Consider the following 15890-nt stretch of genomic DNA (forward strand, 5'->3'; position numbering starts at 1 on the left):
CCATTACCGTGTACCATGCACGATTTACATGAACTTAACTTCAACAGTTGGAAGTGTTACTAGTATTATTCCCATTTTATATATGAGGAAATTGATGCTTAGAAGAAATTAAGCAATCTACCTAAAATTACACAGTGAATGGGAGATAGATCCAGGATTTATACTGTCTGGTTCCAAAGACTGACCTACCTGTATTCTTACCTGCCAGTAAAGACTATTGTAAAAGAAAACCTGTGGTTAAAAGGAAATGACTAGCTAGTCTTTCCCATCTGTTTTTCTCCCACTCTCATTTCTCAAGAGTTTTCCTGCCGCAGTTCTCAAAGCTGCAGGATAGGTTACTGCTACTTTGGGCTAAAACTTCAGGTTTCGGGATTGCTGGCGTGTGTAACAGTTTAGGTCTTCCGCTCGCCCGGAACCACCCACACCGCTGCTTGTGCTGTGTGGGGCATACCTCTTCGGAGATCCTGGAGGTGGTCCCAGACTAGAGTGGCAGCAATAGGAACCAATAGGCCATGGGTACTTTCGGGCCGGAAGCCAATGAAGAATCCGGTGAGGGAGAAATGACGGCAATTTGTTTAAGGATGTAGGCACGGGTCTGAAGGAACATGGGGATTTTTCAGAGGTGGCGGCGGCTCCAGCTCCCAGGCTTGCAAACATGCGTGCTGCACTCGGTGCGTGAGGTACCTAAAAGTTATGAACCCCGTCGCATCCAGCACCGCTGTGGGTGTAGGCTCTGAACCCAGCCTGACACCCTTACCTCTGCCTTGAGTCGCTGGACTCGGCTACCCTAAGCTCTTAGTTGGAGCCATCTTTTTTCTAGAGTCGACAGACTGGCGATCATAGGACTCCCACCCCTGTATGTCATAGTCCTCTTACAGACTAGGGATTAGGAACCAAAATCACTTCAATATTCTCATCTCCCACCAGCCCCAGTCCCAGAAAGGAATGATGGGACCCATGTTATCTCCTAACCTCTTTCCTTCCAGGCAGCTGTGCCGACCCCTCCACACTGGTTGGCAGAGCGGCTTGGCCTTTTTGAGGAGCTATGGACTGCTCAGGTAAAGAGGTTAGCAAGCATGGCACAGAAGGAGCACCGGACTATTAAGATATCACTCCCTGGAGGCCAAAAAGTGGATGCTGTGGCATGGAAAACAACGCCTTACCAACTAGCCCAGCAGATCAGGTACCAGACTCATTTTATACCTGCCAGGATTATCCTTCTTCCTCTGTACTAAGAAGGACTTGAGCAGGAAATGAAAATTCTGCTTGCTTCTATTCCATCCCTATCAAGATTGCCTTTTCCTGAGGATTCCTTTTTATCTGCATTAGTTTCATAGTGTCTACCCTTCGTTTATTATCCATCGGGAAAAGAAATGATAGGTTTTATTGCTCTGGGGACACCTTTCCCCATTTTCATGTTTGGAGTTGTTGAGAGATAAGTCCCTCTCTTCCCCTGTGGATTGTAACCATGTCTTTTTCTTTATCATCACCCCTCCCCTGGCCAAGTTCAACACTGGCAGATACTGCAGTTGCTGCTCAAGTGAATGGAGAACTTTATGACCTGGAGCGGCCCTTGGAGACAGATTCTGACCTCAGGTTTCTAACATTCAGTTCTGCAGAGGGCAAGGCAGTAAGTCTCTTCCTTTTTGGGAACACCGTGGCAATTCAGCTAAGAGATATACATATATAATATATATATATAGATAGATAGACACATATATATTATATCTGTATATATAATATATAATATGTATGATACAATATATGTATATTATATATACAGATATATATATGTCTCTATATATATCTTTATATACTTTTTTTTCTTAAAATTTTTGTTTATTTGAGGGACAGAATGAATGAAAGAGAAGGAGCAAGGGGAGGGGCAGAGGGAGAAGCAGACTCCCTGCTGAGCTCCCAGGGAGCTAGACGTGGGGCTCGATCCCAGGGCCCCAGGATCATGACCTGAGCCAAAGGTCAACCAACTGAGGCACCCAGGCACCACTCTATGTGTTTGTGTATTTTTTTTTTAAGATTTATTTATTTTAGAGAGGGGGAAAGTGTGGGGGGAAGAGATGGGGAGAGGGAGAGAAACCCAGCATTTTCTGTGCAGAGCACAGAGCCCAACACAGGGCTCCATCTCAGGACCCTGAGATTACAACCTGAACCAGGAATCAGATGCTTAACCAACTGTAACACCCAGGTGTCCCTAAACTAAGGTATATTTAAGTGGGCATATTTCTAGTATTTTGCTTCGGTTTCTCCATTTGCAGTTGGACGGAGACATAACACACACTGCTTGTCTTGACTGGACCTGGCTAAGCTAGAAACTTAGGAAACCAAGTCTATTAAGTAGACATAATTTGTGGTAGTAAAAAGGAGAGATCATAAGCTGAAAATAGAAAGGTAATATGCCAGTTTAGTCCTTTCAACTCTATAGACATACATTACAAGTCATCTGTAGCATGTATTTTTTAATTCTTTTTTTTTTTAAGTTGATTTATTTATTTACTTATTTGAGAGAGAGAGAGATTGAGAGAGAGCATGAGCCGGGGAGAGAGGGAGAAGCACGCTCCCTGCCAAGCCAGGAACCGGAGCTGGGGCTCAATCCCAAGACCCCGGGATTATGACCTGAGCCGAAGGCAGATGCTTAACTGGCTGAGCCACCCAGGTGCCCCTACAGTTTTTAATTCTAACTTGACTTGCACAACTGAGCACACAACTGGCCTCCTTCCCACTTTGTCGACTTCATGTCAGCTTAGGTAAAATGGAGCTCATCTGTTAGGATCCAGAAAAATGGAATTTTGTCACCTATGTATAAAAGGTGACCAAATCCTAGAGGAGGGGTTGCATCACATTAGATTCCTGGAATGGTAAAAAATAGAACTAAAAGACCAAACAGAGCTCTTAGGAACTACCATCTTAATCTGAAGCCCTAAAAGGGGATGTTGTAAGAGCAACAAAAGAAGCCTGGGCTCCTGCTTCTATGCTCTAGGACTGGGAAGCACCGAGGAGTGGGGCTGGGGGCTACTTTCATCCTTGCATTGCTTATACTAGCCTTTTGTTTTCTATTCAGTTTTTTTTTTTTCTTTTACTATTTAGTGTTCACCTCCAAGGTCAGGTTCCCCATTTTGTGGTAGTTTTTTCTGGAAGAGCCTTACTGGTTTCACACCAGCTTCTCTGAGGAGAGGATCAGAGAGTGAGGGGTTAAAGGAGATGATTATGAACTCCTTTCTTGTGAACCCAGGTGTTCTGGCACTCCAGCACCCATGTCCTGGGGGCAGCAGCTGAACAACTCCTTGGTGCTGTCCTCTGCCGAGGTCCAAGTACAGAATATGGCTTCTACCATGATTTCTTCCTGGGAAAGGAGCGGTGAGTAGTGCAAGGAAAGAGAACGATTCTGGGGTGGTTTCTTTTTTAGATATTTTACCGTATTTTATTTCATTTTTTGACTTTTTGGAGTGTAATTGACAAAGTAACTTTTTTTTTTTTTAAGATATTTTTATTTATTTGTCAGACAGATCACAAGTAGTCAGAGAGGCAGGCAGAGAGAGAGAGAGAAGGAAGCAGGCTCCCTGCCAAGCAGAGAGCCTGACGTGGGGCTCGATCCCAGGACCCTGAGATCATGACCTGAGCTAAAGGCAGAGGCTTTAACCCACTGAGCTACCCAGGTGCCCCCAAAGTAACGTATTTAAAGTGTATAGTGCTTGCTTCGGCAGCAAACACACTAAAGTGTACAGTGTAAGGGGTCCTGGCTGGCTCAGTCAGAAGAGTATGCTACTCTTCATCTCAGGGTTGTGAGTTCGAGCCCCATGTTGGGTGTAGAAATGACATAATAAATAAACTTTTAAAAATAAAAAAGTGTACAACCTGGTAATTTGATGTTTATATACATTGTGAAAGGATTCCCGCAATTGAGTTCATTAACATATTCATTACCTCAGTTCCTTGCTCTGTGTATGTGTGTGTGTGTGTGTGTGTGTATGAATGCTTAAGATTTGCTCTTACAAATTTCAATATATATACAATGTGGAATTACCGAATTATCAACTATATTCACCATGGTATATGTTAGCTCCTCAAATGTAATTCATTTTATAACTGAGTGTGTACCCTTTCACTGGGGTGGTTTCTGTCCCTTTTCTGGGGTATCAGGCATGTTCAGTTTGGAGGAGAAAGTTTGGGGAGGAGCCTCTCCAGGCCTCAACTGTGACATTGGTGCCATTTTCTCCACTAGTCCGTGCCTTTCCTTTTCTGTCTAATTCTGCTTAAAACTTCTCTAGTCTTTATGAATTAACTTCTACTTCCTCCTTCATTACTGTTGCTCTAATTTTGTCCATCCATATTGCCTGCATCCAGCTTTTAATTTCATACATAGAGCTTTTCCTCCTGCAGGAAAATGTATACCTGTCTGCCTTTGCCAATAATTCTAGATTCTCTGGAGAGCAGGATTTTACCCCCTAGCCAACAGCTCTGGCACCCAGGTGATGCTTCTCAGCAGATGCAAGCCACCCAATTCTCATCTTTCCAGGACAGTCCGGGGCTCAGAGCTGCCTGCTTTGGAGCGGATTTGCCAGGAACTCACAGCTGCTGCTCAACCTTTCCGGAGGCTAGAGGTGTCTCAGGATCAGCTTCGCCAGCTGTTCAAGGTGGGGTGGAGGTGCACACATTTAGGAGAAAGACCCAGAAACATGAGGGAAAGGGTAGCTATCTCCCAGGACATCTGTGTAGGAATAAAGACTTACCCTCATTCTCCTTCCAGGATAACCCCTTTAAGCTTCGCCTGATTGAGGAGAAAGTGACAGGTCCAATGGCAACAGTATACGGGTGAGAGTTGTCAAAATGGACGGAAAGGGAGAGGTGGAATGCATCAAAGAAGGCCAGAATTGGGATGAGGGAAAGAAGGTAGAAGGTAATCTGTTCCTCTAGAAAAGGAATAGGAACAGAAAATAATTTTATCTCCCATTGCTCTTGCTCTTTGTAGTACAGTTCTTCACTTTTTTTTTTTTATCTGTCTGCTGAAGTCCATGAGAGGGAAAACACTAGAAGCTCAAGAATTTGGAAACCACTAAGTGGCCTTTTCTTTCTCCCAGGTGTGGCATGCTGGTTGATCTTTGCCGGGGCCCCCACCTTCGGCATACTGGACAGATTGGAGGACTGAAGCTGCTAACGGTCAGTTTTGAGGGCAAGGTTAGGTTGAGACCCCTGGGTTCACTGGGATGAGCAGGGGAATGGGAAGATGATCTCTCCCAGCCCCTTCTCTCCTCTAATAGCTGAGCGGAGAATCCAGAAGGAGAAAGATTTTTAGTTCCTACTTCTGCAAACCCCTTACCTTTTGCAATCACCCTGCCCGGGTCCCAAAGCCAATTCACATTCTGTTGTTGGACTTCAGTGGTAGGGAGATGGAGAGGGAGTGTGTGAACAGGTTGGACAGGGTCACATGAGGGAGGCTTCTGTGGAGAGAGGGTGTATAGTACATCATATGACGGGTACAGGTAGAATACTATCAGTGAAAGCCATGCCTTTTATGATAATACTGTTCCTGGGCCAGGTGCTTTATTTATTAGTTGGAATCAGGAGCAGGAAGCAAGGGGAGAGGCAGGTATATAGAGGCAAAAGCGCTGGACTGAAAACCTAGCCATTTGTGCTTAGTCCTAGCTCTGCCACCAGTGAAGTATGTGGCCTTGGGTAACTCTCCTTACCCGTCTTCCCCACCTATAAAATAAGGTTGTTGTAAATTTCTATCCTGTCAGTAAATCCACATCACAGAAACAAAGTCAGCTAACATGGGAGAAAGTATTTGAGGAAAAGCTAAAAGTGCTTATAAAACATAGGCTGTTTCTTGTTAAATGGCTCAAGAAAAGAGCAAGCAGAGGCATTTGAATTTCATGTGGCCAGGAGTAGAACATAGTGTGGGAGGCTGATAAGTGGACGGATAGACTGACATCTGACCAGAGCTTAAGGTTACTCTGGTGAGCAGTCACTAGGGTAGGAGAGGGGGTCCTAAGTACAAGGGTGCCTGTGGGAGAATGGGAAGAAAAAAGTGGCAGGCTAAAGTTAGGCCTGAGCAGGACACAAGCAGGGATTTGGAGTCTGGGTGTCTCTGAGGCTATAAACATGGCAGGAGGTCTGGGAGGATAGTGGTATGCTGGTGAGGGCGGGGGGGAACAATGAACACTGAGATGGGACACTTGTGGTGCTTAAGCTCAGTATCAGATAGGCATCATCCAAGGAGACCTTGGGTACCTGCAGTCAAACCATCTTCTCTCTGACTCCTTTGTCCTCCCATAGAACTCCTCATCCCTGTGGAGGTCTTCGGGTGCCCCAGAGACACTGCAGCGGGTGTCAGGGATCTCCTTCCCCACAGCGAAGGAGCTGAGGGCCTGGGAAGAATGGAAGGAAGAAGCAGAGTTACGGGACCACCGGCGCATTGGGAAGGTACAGAGATTGGGAGGAGATGAGTGGGTGTGAAGGAACCTGATGGTGAAGTTGGGAGCAGATTACGAATCCAAGAGATTGAGCAGCTCCCTCGTCCCCACTTTGTCCCGTGAGTGACACTGCCATTCCTGCACAGGCACAGGAGCTCTTCTTCTTCCATGAACTGAGCCCTGGGAGCTGCTTCTTCCTGCCTCGAGGGACAAGGGTCTATAACGCACTCGTGGCTTTTATCAAGGTAAGGGGGACCCAAATTGAGAGGAAGGAAGACCAGGGAGGAAATCAAGGCCCAGAAGATGCCAAGTGTTAAAAGAGGAGGATTAAACGTGAACATTGTAAAGTGCTGGTGTCCTTTAACAAGGTCCTAGGACTGTGTGGTCCACAGGGTGGGAGTGTAGAGAGAGAACATGGTACTTAACAGATTGTGGCTGAGTTCAGCATGGCTTGAGATCTCAGGAGACTCACATACCTGCCAGCCTGGCACCTCTCCCCCAGTCACTCTGACCTTCCACATCTATACCCTCATTTCCAGGCCGAGTACACCCGCCGTGGCTTCTCAGAAGTGAAGACTCCCATGCTGTTTTCTACAAAACTCTGGGAGCTTTCAGGACACTGGGAACATTACCAGGAAGACATGTTTGCCCTGCAGCCCCCAGGCTCTGACAGGCTCTCAAGTTCCCTGAGTGACCACTCTGCCAGCCGTCCCACAGACACACTTGCCCTCAAGCCCATGAACTGCCCTGCACACTGGTGAGCGAGGAGCCAGGAGGCCTGGGTCCTCCCAGGGCTGGGGGTGGCAGCCAGGTTGCCCAATATGAGGTAACAGAAAGCGCCTTTGCAGAGCACTGGGACACCTGGTTTGAGTCTTGAATCTGTCCTCCGGCTAACGGGAGGTGAATTTGGGGAAACCATACCTCTCTAAGCCTTAGTCTCCTTGTGTAACATCAAGGGTTTGGGGTTGCTGTCCAGAGTTCCTGTTTGCCTCAGTCCCTGTTACAGAGTAGGGGTGTAGTAAATGAGTCCACTGCTGCTATTCCTAAGGAATGTACTTTCAGCCACACAGGGCATGCTAAGGCTGGAGAGGGTGCTAGCTGATGGCACAGAGAAAATAAGCATATTGGGTAGAGGAGCAGTCTGCAGGGGGTCCTTTTCCCTATGGCCCTGACCCTTCCACACCCCATCCTCAGCCTGATGTTCGCTCATCGGCCCAGATCCTGGCGAGAGCTGCCCCTGCGACTGGCCGACTTCGGGGCCCTACACCGGGCCGAGGCCTCCGGCAGTCTGGGGGGACTGACCCGGCTGCGGTGCTTCCAGCAGGACGATGCTCACATCTTCTGTGCACCAGATCAGGTGGCCCTTGCCTAACTCGCCCGAGCATTTCCGAACCACTTTTCATTCTCCACACGAACTGCCAACATTCCCAACTCCCAGTCTCTCTTTTCATATGCTACAACTCAGTTACATGATAGCCCTAACTGTCCTACATGTTTGCCTTGTGTTTCCCCCCCCAAACTCCCATCACTCCAGAGCTCTAGGTAGCATATAGCTTACCCACTCGATTTTCTGCCCCCAGCTCGAAGCAGAGATCCAAGGCTGTCTTGATTTCCTCCGTTCTGTCTATGCTGTCCTTGGCTTCTCTTTCCACCTGGCACTATCCACCCGGCCATCTGGCTTCCTGGGAGAGCCTTGCCTTTGGGACCAGGCTGAGCAGGTAAGTAGGTGAAGAGGCAGATAAACCACTCTCTGGTGGGGGAGGGGAGATGGGAATCAGGGTCCTCCTTAGAGGCATATGCTAAGCGGGTCATTTGTTGGGGACTGGAGAGATCCTTTGCTCATAAAGTCTAAGATGACACATTCCTCTCTTGTCTCATTCACTCATAAAGGTCCTTCAGAGGGCCTTGGAAGAATTTGGGGAACCCTGGGACCTCAACCCTGGAGATGGGGCATTCTATGGGCCTAAGGTAGGTTGGGAACCCTGCTAAGAGTTTTATTCATTCATTTATTTTTTTGCTTTATTAGGTATTTAATAGACAGGAATATTTTTAAACTTTTGTGTAGGATGTAAAGAAGAACAGTACGTCTCCTGCCCCCCTGAAGCTTGTGGTCTTGTGAAAGGTATGGGAGGTAAATAGGCATTTGGGAGCCACTGAATCTGCCCTGTGTAGGTACCAAGGGAGCAGGTCACTCAGGAAGGTCAGGAAGGGCCTCTGCAGGATTCTCTTTCTAACCTGAAAGTTCACTGTTCGCCAAGTACAGAGGAATTCTAGGCGAGAACAGTGCAGGCAGAGGCTGAGGTCAGGGTTCACACTTGAAGACCAAGTTGGAAGAAGTAGAAGTTAGGGGGGAAAAAGGACCAGAAAGTGTCTGCTGGATTTTGTGAAAAGGCTGTTAGATATTGAAGGACCAGGGTGCCTGTGTGGCTCAGTCGGTTAAGAGTCTGCCCTCAGCTCAGGTCATGATCTCAGAGTCCTGGGATTGAGCCCCACTTCAGGCTCCCTGCCGAGCAGGGAGCCTGCTTCTCCCTCTCCCTTTGCACATCACCCTGCTTGTGCTCTCTTGCTCTCTCTGTCAAATAAATAAAATCTTTAAAAAAGAAAAAAGGTATTGAAGGACCATTTTTGGTAAAGTGGAGGCTGGAGTTGGAGTCTGAGCTGAATGAATGAACATAACTCTTTTGAGAATTTTGGCTCCTGAAAAAGTAAAGGAGAGGGCACCTGGGTGGCAGTTGGTTAAGCGACTGCCTTCAGCTCAGGTCATGATCCGGGGTCCTGGGATCAAGTCCTGCATCGGGCTCCCAGCTCCATGGGGAGTCTGCTTCTCCCTCTGACCTACTCCCCTCTCATGCTCTCTCTCAACTCTTTCTCTCTCAAATGGATAAGTAAAATCTATTTAAAAAAAAAAGTAAAGGAGAGTAGCCAAAGGGGCATGGGTAATCAAAAGAGATTTTGATAAAAGGAGAAATTTGAGAATGTTTAAATGCTCTGATGAAGGAGAGCCTGTTAGGGTCAGGGAGAAATTGAAGTTGTAGAAGGGTTTCAGTAGAGGGAATTTCTTGGGTAGGATTGAGAGACCACCTTTGGCATCATTTTGGAGGCAGGAAGAAAAGTTGGGGGTACATCCAAGGAAGTCTATAGATGTGGGGACAGGAAGTTGAGACATTTTTCCATCTCACGTTATCATTATCTGATTTTCCTGTGAGATGGGGGACAGGATCATTTGCTGAGATGGGAGTTGGGCAGAGGAGAGCTTTCAGTGAGGGCAGTGAAGATAGGAAGAGGAGAAAGAGAATCCTTGAGAACAGGACACAAAACTGACTAGGGCAGCAAAGGATTGCTGACAGTAGCAAGGCCCCAATTAAAGTTCAGAACAGGGACTAGCATGGTGGCATCCATTCCCATTTATGCATCTGTGTGGTATGGGGCATGCTAGGCAGCTCAGGGGGTTTCTGTTGTAGGGCCAAGATGGTGGGAGGCCAGAGTGCCACCAGGCTGGGGTTTGCCGTGGGCATGGGACAGGAGAACAGTGGTAGAAGGGAACCAGGAAGAGTGGTTCCAGCTGCATGGGGAAAGAAGGAAAGGTGGGTAGGAGCTGTGAATGGGAAGGAACCTAGGAACTTACAAGCAATTGGTAGGAATAATTGTCGGAGCCAGAAGACCAAGGACAGTCATCAGAGGAGCGGGGTGTGTGATGTGGTGTTCTGGAGGTGCACAATTCAGGGCAGTGACAGGATGAAGGCTGTATCTATGCATGAGTGCTCATAAAGATCTTGCAGATGATGAACTCAGGGAATTCAGAGCCCAGGGTGTGGGTGGGTCATTTGTGTCAATGTTGATGTCCCTTAAAGTCATACCATTACTGAGCAGAAGGAGCCACTGCTGGAGTGCCCAGTGAGTGAAGTAGAGTATGTTGTAGCAATGACACATCTCAAAACAGCCTGCTATGTGGGTCGGTAGAAGGTAGGGGGCACAGTCAGTAGAGGCTCCTGCTTCTGGTTGCCCTTACATCCTCCCATCTGTCTCCTCCAGATTGATGTGCGCCTCCATGATGCCCTGGGTCGGCCCCATCAGTGCGGGACAATCCAGCTTGACTTCCAGCTGCCCCTGAGATTTGACCTCCAGTACAAGGGGTACAGAGCCTTGCCTGGTCCCCTTTTCCCTTGGCTACCAGCAGAATACATGGAGAGCAACTTCCCCTTCTATCTTTGTCCCTGAAAATGAAACCCGAATCCTCTACACCTTTGCTGGAGCTAAATATTTCTTGAAAACTGGATGGTGCTCTTGGGTTCACATCTTATGACTCTTCCTCTGTTCTATCTATCCTCCTCTTTCCCTCCAAGGCAGGCGGGAGTCCTGGAGCGTCCAGTCCTCATTCACCGAGCAGTGCTAGGTTCTGTGGAAAGGATGTTGGGAGTGCTGGCAGAAAGCTGTGGAGGAAAATGGTGAGACCTCTGGCCCCTGATTTCTGTTCTGGTCCTCAGAGCAGATGGTGCATGCTCCAGGTCCTGGTCTCCTCAGATCGCCTCTTCTGTTTTCCTCTCAGATCAACTCTCTGCAGCCACAGTTGCAGTCAGAGCCAGAGTAAATAGTTTGCCTTCCTCTCCTCTCTCCACCAGGCCATTGTGGCTGTCCCCATTCCAGGTGCTGGTCATCCCTGTGGGAACCGAGCAAGAGGAATATGCCAGGGAGGTGAGGAGAAGCTGGGCAGGGTGCACAGGGGCTGAAGCAGGACTACCTGGAGTCCAGAGCTGATCAGTGGGTAGGAAGGTGTCACATAGCAGAGTGGAAGGGAAATAGCGTTTGGAGCCACTAGACTGGGCTCAAATGGCTGCCCGCCTTTATGCTGGAAATTCCACATCTGAGAAATGAGAATTAATTCCTTGCCTCTGGGGATGCCTGAAAATTTAACAAATTAACAAATGTTAAACGCTGACAGTAGAGCACTTGGCACAAAAGGAACCTGGAGAAGTGTTGGTTTCATATTTCCTTTCTAGAGAGAAGTAAGGATGTGGATAGTACCAAAGTCAAGTAGCTAGTTGGGTAGTGCTGTGGCTAGAGCAGGCAGAGTTGGGGAATTGGTGGCAGGCTTGGCTCCAGTAGGAAGGAGACAGAAACTATGGGGGAGCTGGGGACTGGCCTCAGTGCAAAGATGAACAAAGAGGGGTTGTCCGCAAGAATCAGAGACCCTTGAGGCAGAGGATGGAGGAACAGATCTGGGGCATGGGGAAGATTGGTATCAGACTATTCTAGCTTCTTAGCCTTCAGTCCCTGGCATCAAACCTCTGTCCCTCTGCCCCAGGTACAGCAGAGGCTGCAGGCTGCAGGTCTGGTCTGTGATCTGGACGCTGACTCAGGACTGACCCTCAGCCGGAGAGTCCGCCGGGCTCAGCTCTCCCACTACAATTTTCAGTTCGGTGAGTGACCAGCAGCACAGACCCTCAGAGCCCTGCACTCTCTGCTGGCCTCCCATGCTATTCTTTCCTATTAAATTTGCTTATCTGCTTATTTGGGTTAATTGGGGTTCATTACCTGAGCTGGATTCAGGACACCTGAGCCATTTGGGCCCTGGGTTCCTTCACCCCCTGACAACCAGTTCTCACCCTCAGAATAATTTCCTTTTTCTTCTTTTTCTCTTTTTAAAAATATTTTATTTATTTATTTGACAGCGAGATAGAGAGCACAAGTGGGTAGAGCAGCAGGCAGAGGGAGAGGAGAAACAGGCTCTCCACTGAGCAGGGAGCCTGCCGCAGGGCTCGATCCCAGGACCCTGGAATCTGACCTGAGCTGAAGGCAGACCAACACCTACTACAAAATAATATTCTCAGCAGAACAAAAAAAGTACAAAATCATAGACACTTGTGAAAACATTTGGTGAGATTTAGATTATTACAACGTATGGTGGAAAGTGAGTACCTTCAAGACTCGGGCTGGTTTTGTGTGTAGCCAGCCAGTGTTTGAATTTTACCTGATGGGCCCATCTCCACTAAAGTTCCCCTTGAGACTGATTGGGACAGTTTGAACCACATTGGCTCTGGGGATGTTGCCCAAGGCTCACTGTATTTTGATGCAAATACACTATTTCTTTTTGGACTCAATTTTATCCTTATAATTTTTGTATGTTTTACCATTTATTTCTAATTATATGCATAGTAACTCTAACATTAATTTCTTTATTTTCTAAATTAAATGAAAAAATTTTTAATTGACGTATAGTTGACAAAATATTACATTAATAGTTGACACAATGTTACATTAATTTCAGGTGTACAGCATAGTGATTGGACACTTCTGTACATTACTCAGTGCTTGTCACAATAAATGTAGCTACCATCTGTCACCATACAATGTTATTACAATAATGACATAGTGATAATGACACATGGGGCACCTGGCTGGCTTATTTGGTAGAACATGTGACTCTTGATCTCAGGGTTGTGAGTTCAAGCCCCAAGTTGGGTGTAAAGCTTACTTTAAAAAAAAAAAAGTGAAATCATATGGTTTTTGTCTTTCTCTGACTAACTTCACTTAGCATAGTATCCTTTGGGTCCATCTATTTTGTCACACAATCTCACCCCTCCTTTTTTTTTTTTTTTGGCTGAGTAATATTCTGTTGTGTGTATGTGTGTGTGTGTTTACCCCCCCACATCTTTATCTATGTATCTGTTAATGGACACTTTGGTTGCTTCCATATATTGGCTATTGCTGATAATGCTACAGTAAACGTAGGAGTACATACATTTTTTTGAATTAGTGTTTTCTTTTAGCCAGGAGTCGGGGAGGTGGTAAATACCATGCCGTATTGGTACTAGTAAGACCTAGTACCAATACCAGATATCTTATGGTATTTCTTTCTCTATTTTTATTTATTTATTTATTTTAAAGATTTTATTTATTTGACAGAGAGATCGATCACAAATAGGCAGAGAGGCAGGCAGAGAGAGAGAGAAGGAAGCAGGCTCCCTGCTGACCAGAGAGCCCAATGCGGGACTCGATCCCAGGATCCTGAGATCATGACCCGAGCCAAAGGCAGAGGCCTAACCCACTGAGCCACCCAGGCACCCGGTATTTCTTTTTTTTAATTTTTTGAGGAACCTCCATACTGTTTTCTACAGTGGCTGCACCAGCTTGCATTCCCACCAACAGTGAACAAAGGTCCCTTTTTCTCCCTGTCCCTGCCAAAACTTGTTATTTCTTGTCTCCTTGATACTAGCCATTCTGGCTGGTGTGAGATGATATCTCATTGTGGTTTTGTTTTGCATTTCCCTGACGATTAGTGTTGTTAAGCATCTTTTTATGTGCCTGGTGGCCATCTCTATGTCATCTTTGGGAAAATGTCTATTTAGGCCTTTTACCTAGTTTCAAGTATGACTGTTTGGTGTTTTTTTGGTGTTTTTTTGTTTTTTTAAGATTTTGTTTATTTGACAGAGATCACACGTAGGCAGAGAAGCACACAGAGAGAGAGAGGAGGAAGCAGACTCCCCAGTGAGCGGAAAGCCCGATGTGGGGCTCGATCCCAGGACCCCGAGATCATGACCTGAGCCGAAGGCAGAGGCTTAACCCATTGAGCCACCCAGGCACCCCAGTTTTTTGGTTTTTTGGTTTTTTGTTTTGTTTTGTTTTTTGGTGTTGAATTGTATGAGTTCTTTATATGTTCTGTATATTAACCCCTTACCAGATATAGTGTTTGTGAATATCTTCTTCCATTCAGTAGGATGCCTTTTCAGTGTGTTGACAGTTCCTTTGCTGTGCAAGAGCTTTTTAGTTTGATGTGGTCCCAATAATTTATTTTTGCTTTTGTTTCCCCTGCCTGGGAAGACATCCAGAATAACGTTGCTAAAGCCAATGTCCAAGATATTATCACCTATGTTTTCTTCTAGGAATTTTATGGTTTCAGGAAAACAGTTTTCTTCTGACCCTCCTCCAAGCTGTTGGTGTCTGTTAGGTTAATCAACCAAAGGAGCATTAGAGAGAAAGGGACAGGAAGGACTAATAAGGTGTTAATTAGTTAGCTTTGTTTATTCTAGACCCAGATGGAGTCAGCCCTAAGGGATGATGAGAAAGAACTTAAGGAGAAGAGTCAGGCCACCTTGTTCCTTTTTTCATTTCTCCACTTGGAGCTCTGTCTTGAAGACAAGGAGCAGAAACTCCTCTTACCAGATCATTCAGCTTTCTTGTTTTATACACCTACTCGCCCAGTGGCACTTAGAGCAAGTTGCCCCATGACCCCCTGAGCTTGCCTATGAGTCTTGTACGCCTGTCACCCTCCCCTGTCTTTAATGCCCCACCCCCCCCAACACACACACACAGTTTCTCTCTGGGTCTGTTTCTTGTGCTCTGTTTGTCTCTCTCTGGCTGACCCCACTATCTCCGACCCCTAGGCTCCTGACTGGAAGTGATAAGGCATGGAGGGCATGTCTGGAACATTTCCTTATCTCATCAGGATGATCAGGGGAACTGGAGAGCAAGAGGCAGCTAACTATACCCTTTTCCTGAACTATATCTGGGCTGTGCTCTCACCCTTTCTAAAGATTGGGGTGTCTTGAATTTTTGCCTATCCCGTGTGGGTAAATGTGCCCTGACAGTCACAAACCTCCCCTCTTCCTGCAGTGGTTGGCCAGAAAGAGCAGAGTGAGAGAGCAGTGAACATTCGGACTCGGGATAACCGCCGACTCGGGGAGCGGGACTTGACTGAGGCTGTGCAGCGGCTGCTGGAGCTCCAGAACACCAGGGTCGCAGATGCTGAGGCAGTGTTCTGAGCTTTTGTGTACAGATGTGGCAGGAGCTGCCGGCTTCCCTTCACGTGGGAGACCTTGACCTAACTGCCAGAGTCTGGAGGCCCCCAGACCGATCAGAATTCATGTGGAAGCACAAGTTTGCTCTCCTGGAAAGATATTTGATCTGGGGGAAGCTGCAGCTGTTTGGATGTGAGGAGCATGAAAGTATAAAGAATAAACTTGAAGTTCTTGGGTATGTGTCTTCATCTCTGACTCCTGACCGGGGAATAAAAGGGAATTGGACTCTGTCTCCGTCTCATTTGTCCCAGGGCACTGGGGAAACAGAAAAGGGGCAGCCCTGGCCTCTCACTGGTAGAGGAGCTCCTGGGGTAGCTGTCCTGTCCCCCACCTGGACTCTTTAGTTCCCTATTTTCCCAACCCCAATTCAGCAGACTGTACTGCTCCACAGTAGGCAGCATGAAGACAGGGAACCAAGGCATAAAATAAGGTCTCAACATCTCTCTCTTTTTTTAAAGATTCTATTTATTTATTTGAGAGAGAGAGAGTACGAGTGGGCAGGAGGGTCAGAGGGAGAAGCAGGCTCCCCACTGAGCAAGGAGCCCAACGTGGGGCTCTATCCCAGGACCCAGGAGATCATGACCTGAGCCAAAGGCAGGTGCTTAACTGACTGAGCCACCAGGTGCCCCAGGTCTCAACATCTCTTACTCCATGAATCTCAGAATCC

The 15890-nt window shown here is 47.0% G+C and overlaps 1 protein-coding gene across 7 annotated transcripts; it reads left to right on the forward strand.

Annotated features, from left to right (window-relative positions):
* The first annotated feature begins 560 nt into the window (after positions 1 to 560).
* On the forward strand, positions 561 to 15401 carry TARS2 (threonyl-tRNA synthetase 2, mitochondrial). 7 transcript variants are annotated; one of them, XM_032843554.1, is made up of 18 exons: positions 561 to 680; positions 987 to 1183; positions 1507 to 1630; positions 3248 to 3372; positions 4532 to 4649; positions 4763 to 4827; positions 5094 to 5172; positions 6292 to 6438; positions 6575 to 6673; positions 6968 to 7185; positions 7623 to 7785; positions 8009 to 8146; positions 8319 to 8396; positions 10461 to 10561; positions 10772 to 10873; positions 11048 to 11120; positions 11731 to 11845; positions 15039 to 15401. In XM_032843554.1, the coding sequence occupies exons 1-18, from the start codon at positions 606 to 608 to the stop codon at positions 15185 to 15187; spliced, it is 2166 nt and encodes a 721-aa protein (XP_032699445.1). In that variant the 5' UTR covers positions 561 to 605; the 3' UTR covers positions 15188 to 15401. The 7 variants fall into 7 exon arrangements, 5 of the variants coding, with proteins under 5 accessions (XP_032699445.1, XP_032699446.1, XP_032699447.1 ...); XM_032843555.1 differs by having other exon boundaries at positions 561 to 671; XR_004380992.1 differs by lacking the exons at positions 11731 to 11845; positions 15039 to 15401 and having other exon boundaries at positions 10776 to 10873.
* The last annotated feature ends 489 nt before the right edge of the window (positions 15402 to 15890 follow it).

This window comes from Lontra canadensis, unplaced genomic scaffold (assembly GCF_010015895.1).
Source record: "Lontra canadensis isolate GAN:19392208 unplaced genomic scaffold, GSC_riverotter_1.0 scaffold142, whole genome shotgun sequence".
Lineage (NCBI taxonomy): Eukaryota > Metazoa > Chordata > Mammalia > Carnivora > Mustelidae > Lontra > Lontra canadensis.

Excerpts from the sequence above, each read along its gene's own strand:
- TARS2 (XM_032843554.1), top strand. The coding sequence starts at position 606 with ATGGGGATTTTTCAGAGGTGGCGGCGGCTCCAGCTCCCAGGCTTGCAA. Across the intron at positions 3,373-4,531 it reads TTCTTCCTGGGAAAGGAGCG|GACAGTCCGGGGCTCAGAGC; the intron begins GTGAGTAGTGCA and ends TCATCTTTCCAG. Across the intron at positions 7,786-8,008 it reads TCTTCTGTGCACCAGATCAG|CTCGAAGCAGAGATCCAAGG; the intron begins GTGGCCCTTGCC and ends TTCTGCCCCCAG.